The following is a 7007-nucleotide window of genomic DNA, read 5'->3' as shown; positions in this document are numbered from 1 at the left end:
GTGGGAGTCTGGAAAATTATCACTTAATATTTAAGAACATGCCCAATCCAGATCTTAAAACTTGACTTCTTCAATGACATTTTGTTATTTTTTCGAATTTGTAAAATTGACAATTTTAAAGATTAGAATAAAAAATTAACCAGAAATATATCATTCAGAAATAACAACTTATTATTATTACATTTTTTCTTTTCTTTCCCGTGTAATCTATATTTCTGTTAATTGGGAACATGCTGTAGATGGAGTGTTTTGATTTTCCCCCAGCTAAACAGCAAAGCACGTTTACTACTTTCGGATTTGGTCTCCATTCTTTTTCTGTGTAATAGGGAACAGCCCTTCTGTCGACAATTGGAATTCTGTTGGGTTTTAATTGTGTAGTTTTGCCTTTACTTCTCAAAGAGGACATGTGTTTCAGGTAGCCAATCAGAGTGCCCCACATCCCTGGATTTATTCATGTGACAGAAGCACAGCCAATCAGAAAAGTTATTTTCCATGTTGGGTGAAGGTGGCAGAGAATGGCACTTCCTACTGTGACCCTAAATATAAGGCTACAAAGGGGGCACTGATTGACTCTGTCATTACATGGAGAGGCCCTACATGAGAATAAAGTTAATGTACAAAGGAGAGTAGAGTGGGAGAGAGTAAAAACAAGAGTCTAGTCAAGAATTTGATTTCTTTCTCCTGCCCTACCTCTTGGACTTCCAACTTCTGTGAGTCAACATAGTGCCTCTTGCATTTAAGGTAATTTGTTTGGAATTTTTCTCACTGTCAACCAGAGAGTCCTGCTACTATAATATTATATCGCAAAATATTTCATATCTCTAAAGTTTTTCTTTTCTTTTTTTCTATTCTCCTTGTTTCTCAGATGATCTAAAATTTTATTGATTAATATATTTGTAAATTCTGAAAAATAGCCCATTCTAAGAATATACAATTCTATGAATATAAAATACTGTCTCAATAAATATTAGCTCTTATAATAATAATTATTGTTGCAATGTGTATTGTCATTTCTATAAACACATCGACCCATTTTAACCTTTCCCTTTCCCACATTTTTGGATATTTATATTTTAAAATTTCAATTTTTTTCCCTTTTAAGTAAAATTTGCTGTTTGTCTTTCAATATAAATCATTGCAACTTAGAATTCTAGCTATTGAAATACTAGAGGAAAGTATCAGCTATTCTTTTTATTGTATTTCTCAAATTTTTCAAAAAAATTATAACAATTTCTTTCTGCAGAAACATCTCATCACACTCTCATCAGCATTGAGTTTGTAAGTTATTACAATTATTGCCAATTTAAAAGATTTAATTTAGTTTTTCCTTTTGTGATTGAGGCTATATAATTATTATATGATCACGATTTATTGATGCTTTATTATATAAGGTGTTCAAACAAATCTTTTAAAAAATTAATTTAATGTAAATCAGTTTTAAATTTAAATTTTAATCTTAAACTTACATTTAAAAATTTAAAATACCACTTAATAATCCTTCTGAAATATATTGGTTCACCTACAAGCCCGTAACTCATTCCAATCTTTTCTTTTTACTATAAACTTCTTATGTGTGTGGTTAAATACAGAGTTCTGATCTGGGACTCAGAACTTGCATTTTAGGAGGAGAGACTAGATAGACAACCCCTCCAAGGGCTTTCTCAGTCTGCAATTCTAAGTTGCAATAAACCTTCCAAGCAAATTTAAAAGGAGGGAAGAAAAGCAGGGACTTGAACAGGTATTTGTGCACCCATGTTCATAGCAACACGATTCACAATAGCCAAAAGGAGGAAGCAATTCATCGCATTCTTCTTCCAACAACATTTGCTGAAAGGGCCAAACATTTTCCCTACTGTTTTAGGATGTTTTCTTTTTCACAAGTTCATTTTAATGCATATTAAGAAATTCCTTCTTCAACTTTAGTGAGCTAAGAATCACCTTTAAATTTGTTTAAAATGCAAATTTCTGGATTCATCCACAGAAATTTCAATTAGTGAGAACTGAGGAAAAACCAAGAAGCCTACATTCCACAGGTAGACCAGGTTTCTGCTGTGTGAGATTACCAGGCAAAAACTTCAGAAACACTGAGTGATCATGTTTCAACACTATTTATTCTGTGTTCTCCCTCCCTCCCTCCCTCACTGCTTCCCTGTCTCTCTCTGTCTCTCTCTTTCTGTCTGTCTCTCCTCTGTCTCTCTTTCTTCCATTTACTGTTAATCCCCATTTCTACCACCTGTCCTAGGCACCCTATAATCTACTTTCTGTTTGTCTCCGTAGTGAACATTTGAATAAGGAGAGGAATGAGTGTAGATTGCTTTATGAGATATCAAAATGTTTTATAAAATGATAAGTACAGGCACAGTGGAGTGCACCTGTAGTCCCAGCTACTTGATACGCCGTGGGAGGATTCCTTGAACCCAGGAGCTCTGAGTCAGCCGAGGCAACATTGTGAGACCATGACTCTTAAAAAAAAAACCAGTAAAATGTTAATAAGTAAAACAGAATATTATTGGTATATCAAAACACAATAAAGTGTTCAGAAACAGAATTATTAAATATAGAAAGTAGCTTTTAAAATTAGGGATGAGAGAATAGATTTTTTCCCAAATAATTGATGATGAGATTATGTATAAACCGTGTGAAAAAAGACCACACTAACTTCTTACTGTCTATTAAAATAAATTCCAGATGGCTGAAAGATTTCTAAAAATCTATGAGTAACAAAATACAGTGTTTAAAAAATTCACATACTTTGAGATGAGAAAGGATTTTGAGAAAAATGAAACCAAAAGTTGAATTCATAAATCGAGAATTAAGAAGGTTGCAGATTTAAAAAACAGAAGAGTGTTCTGGACAGGCCCTGTGCATGTTCTCGGGAAGTAGAAAGGGCAGGGCCACAGCTGCCTGAATTCTGCTTTTCACACATGTACTGTCCATGTTCTCTCCAGATCAAGATGTTGCAGAGGCTCTGCGTTCTCGTGAGAATATGTTCTGAGCTCTCTGGCCTGTCACTATGGGATCACTCTTCTGAAGAGACTTCCTGGACGACACTGATGAGACTGTGAAAGCAGGGATGGGAGGAAAACCAGGCAGGGGAGGGACAGTGTGGCACATGGCCGCCCCAGAGTGCCCATTCTCACATCACCATTTTAGGCAACTTTTTCTTTTCTTTCCCATTCTCTGCACTCCTATGCTCAACTTTCTTGTCTGTACTTTCTGATGTGTCCCCCAACACCCGCCTTTCTTTAATTCCATCATTCTCTAACCTTTCTACACACATACGTACAAACTTACTATCCAGCCTAGAACAGGAGGCTGTCCATCTCCATCACTGATAGATCAAGCTCTCCAGGTAATGACTGTTAGAGAATCACTCAGGTTGCCACGAAGTAGGACTTCTTTTACAAAGAGCCTGGTAAGGTAAGAAAACTCAGGGGATTGCTTCTGCAATTAAACAATTGGTTCTTCATGGAGTGTGGACCAATTTGTCAAAGCACTCTAGGGGCTCAAATTCAGTTTTAGTACTGGCCATTTCAGTAGTCATCGTGTTTGACAGCCTAGAGAGAGAGATACAGTCTAGCCTTAGGAAGGGAAACCAGACTGATAGAGGCCCTAGAATAGCAGCTAAGAACAGATGTGTGGAAATTAGACAAAAATAGGCTTGAACTAGGGGTCTGCCAGAACTAATGTGAGATTTTAAGCAACTTCCCTTCACAGAGAGATGTTAATAACTTTACATTTCTTTTTGCAACTTTCATTGTTAGAATAACAACAATACTAAAAAAAATATTTATTATAGGGTTGTTTGGATGATGGTGATAATGTACTTAAAGTGCTTAGTCTAGTGCTTGGCACTTAACTCCTCATTATGCTAGCTATTACTGTGTATCATTGTTTTTACTTTAGGGTGACTTCAAGAATGTATTTATCCCAGCTGCTCAAACTTGAACCTTCGTTGACCCCTTCCCCAGGGGCATCTATGGTCAGATAAGAGCAAGAGGAGAAAGAAAGACATGGTTAAGGAATTTTTCTTATCAAAGTGGAATGTTCGAAAGGGGAGGGTGGCTCTTTTCAGAGCAAGTTCTCAACTCCTGGAAAGGGAAAAGTTGCATTTATTTCAGACGGAAGGAGCATGTGAGCCTCCTCTCTGCCACCCTCCCTTTCTCCCCACTGCTGTCTTGATTTCCTTTCTCCTTCCCTCTCTCCTTAATCTCTCTCTTGCTCCATTTCTTCCTTGTTTCCTTTTCTTTCTCCTTACCTTTATTTCTCTCCCTTTCTCATTCTCCTTCCTTTCATCTTTTCTTCTCTTACCACAGCTCTAGACTGACTGTAGGCCTAGTAAGGTCATTTTTGTCAATAATTTAGAAGTATTCAGATCGATTATGAGTTGGCAATTTAAAAATGGTCCAAAATCTTAGAGCCTAGAACAGCAATATGTGGCATAACTGTGTCCCGCACAGGAAATTGAAGCAAGCACATTATCACAATAGAACATATCTCCTTATCTCTTTTAGTGTCTACAGGAGAAATGATGAGAACTCTGATCACCACACACCCACTGCCCCTGCTTCTATTGCTGCAGCAGCTGCTGCAGCCAGTGCAGTTTCAAGAGGTGGATACAGATTATGATCTCCCAGAAGATAAAAGAGAAGAATTTGAAGAGTATGTGGAACAATTTTTTAGTACAGGGCCCACCAGACCACCTACCAAAGAAAAAGTCAAAAGACTTCTCCTTATTGAACCTGGAATGCCGTTATATCATGTAGACTACTGTAATAGTGAAATCATGAGAAAAAATGTTTACTATAAACACCGTTGTGTGGCAGAACATTACTTCCTTCTTATGCAGTACGATGAGCTCCAAAAAATCTGTTACAACAGATTCGTGCCATGCAAGAATGGAGTTAGGAAATGTAACAGGAGCAAAGGTCTTGTAGAAGGAGTGTATTGTAATTTAACAGAAGCATTTCGAATACCAGCATGTAAATACGAATCATTTTATAGGAAGGGCTATGTCCTTATCACTTGTGCATGGCAAAATGAAATGCAAAAACTTATTCCTCATACTATAAATGATCTCGTGGAGCCACCCGAACACAGAAGTTTCCTCAGTGAGGATGGTGTCTTTGTCATACTGCCCTAGCAGAGTGTTCTCTAAGAGCTTAGGGTGGGAGGAATATTTCTCTCCATACTGATCCTTATAGATCAAAGTTGAGAATGGTAATTTTGCTTCCATTCACTTTAATCACCCACCTTCCTTTCTTCCTTTCCCAACACCTCACAGAAGCACCTTAAGCTAGGTTCACAGACAGTGCTCTGAGATGTGGTCTCATGCAGGTCCCATAAGTTAGCATGCCTTGAATGTGTTATGGATACAGATGCCTGCAGTGGAAGGATGACCAGCACCAAGAGGAAAACGAAATGGTTGCCTGAAGTGTGCTCCAAAGACACATCCATGTGATTCTCTAGTTCAGCAGAAAGAATAAAAAGTGCTTCAATCTAGTGCAGTGGCTCTGGTATGGTGATGTGGGGTTTCTCAGTTTGGAACTTTCTTCCTTGTGACACAATTTGGCACCAACAGAACTCAAATCCCTTTCAGACATTTATGCAATACATCTACCCAGGGCTATGTGTGTGGCTATTTCACTTGTCTTATTCTTTCTTACAGGGCAATACATAGATCCAGATGTGGGCAGCTCAGGATAAAGCCTTTCTATATTTAGGAAAGCAAACTCCCCAAAGGACATTTCAGTCGTCCAATGTTATTTGTGTGAATTCCCACATCTTTACTTTAATTTAGCTTAGATGTTTGTGTTTACAAAATTACAAACTATTTCTCACTTTTGGGAATAGTCACAATTATCTACAATTATTTTCCTCACTTTCCAGTAGATGTGGCTGCCTCTGAGAATACATCACCTCAGAGAGAGGCTGGAGGATCAGTCTGATGAAAGAAACCTCTCTGTCCAGTTTAAGTAACAATTATCTCCTTTTCTTCAAACTTCTTTTTTTTTTTTTTTTTGAGATGGAGTTTCGCTCTTGTTGCCCAGGCTGGAGTGCAATGGCGCAATCTCGGCTCACTGCAACTCCGCCTCCCAGGTTCAAGTGATTCTCCTGCCTCAGCCTCCCTAGTAGCTGGGATTACAGGCATGTGCCACCACGCCTGGTTAATTTTGTATTTTTAGTGGAGACAGGGTTTCTCCATGTTAGTCAGGCTGGTCTCAAACTCCCAACTTCAGGTGATACGCCCGCCTCAGCCTCCCAAAGTGCTGGGATTACAGGCATGAGCCACTGTGCCTGGCCTTCTTTAAACTTCTTAACATCTTGTTATTATTACTGCTTAAAACTTTCTGAAACTGGGGTAAAGAGTAGTGATGGGGGATGGTAGGGAGGCATCCATTGCTCTTTGCATGATTTACCCCAGTCCAGTCTGTTAGTCTCCTCCCATTCCTTACCCCTGTCTTTATATTCAGAGCTGAGCTCCTAATTTATCAATAGGTTGATGTAAGTAAGGGCCTAGAACCAAGGACTGCTAGACTCCATTTTAGTGTCTAAGGGAGGAACACAGGAAATCAAGCTTCTAGGCACTTGTGATGGTTGATTTTATGTGTCAACTTGACTGGGTTAAGGGATGCTCAGATACCTGGTAAAACATTTTTTTCTAAGTGTAAGTGTGAGAGTGTTTCTGGAAAAGGTTAGCATTTAATCCATAGACTGAATAAAGATCTCCCTCACCCATGCAGGTGGGCATCATCCAATCTGTAAAGGTCCTAAATGGAACAAAAAGGCAGAACAAGGGCAAATGGACTCTCTGTGTTTGAACTGAGACATCCATCTTCTCCTGCCCTTGGACATGAGTGCTTCTGGTTCTTGGGCCTTTATATTCAGACTAGAACTTTTGACACTGGCTCTCCAGATTCTCGAACCTTTGGGTTTGGACTGGAACTCCATCACCAGCTTCCCAGCTTGCAGATGGCAAATTGTGGGGCTTCTCAGCCTCAATAATT

At 38.6% G+C, this 7007-nt stretch overlaps 1 protein-coding gene across 4 annotated transcripts; it reads left to right on the top strand.

Annotated features, from left to right (window-relative positions):
* The first annotated feature begins 568 nt into the window (after positions 1 to 568).
* RNASE9 (ribonuclease A family member 9 (inactive)) lies at positions 569 to 5502 on the top strand. 4 transcript variants are annotated; one of them, XM_063715312.1, is made up of 4 exons: positions 569 to 741; positions 1244 to 1278; positions 1982 to 2033; positions 4515 to 5502. In XM_063715312.1, exon 4 carries the CDS (start codon positions 4529 to 4531, stop codon positions 5141 to 5143), a length of 615 nt encoding a protein of 204 aa, XP_063571382.1. In that variant the 5' UTR covers positions 569 to 741; positions 1244 to 1278; positions 1982 to 2033; positions 4515 to 4528; the 3' UTR covers positions 5144 to 5502. The 4 variants fall into 4 exon arrangements, with proteins under 4 accessions (XP_063571382.1, XP_063571385.1, XP_063571384.1 ...); XM_063715315.1 differs by lacking the exon at positions 1244 to 1278; XM_063715314.1 differs by lacking the exon at positions 1982 to 2033.
* Positions 5503 to 7007: the final 1505 nt, after the last annotated feature.

This window comes from Pongo abelii, chromosome 15 (genome assembly GCF_028885655.2).
Source record: "Pongo abelii isolate AG06213 chromosome 15, NHGRI_mPonAbe1-v2.0_pri, whole genome shotgun sequence".
Lineage (NCBI taxonomy): Eukaryota > Metazoa > Chordata > Mammalia > Primates > Hominidae > Pongo > Pongo abelii.
Note: the sequence above shows the minus strand (reverse complement) of the source record. Positions and strands in the feature narration are given on the sequence as shown.

Excerpts from the sequence above, each read along its gene's own strand:
- RNASE9 (XM_063715313.1), top strand. The coding sequence starts at position 4,529 with ATGATGAGAACTCTGATCACCACACACCCACTGCCCCTGCTTCTATTG.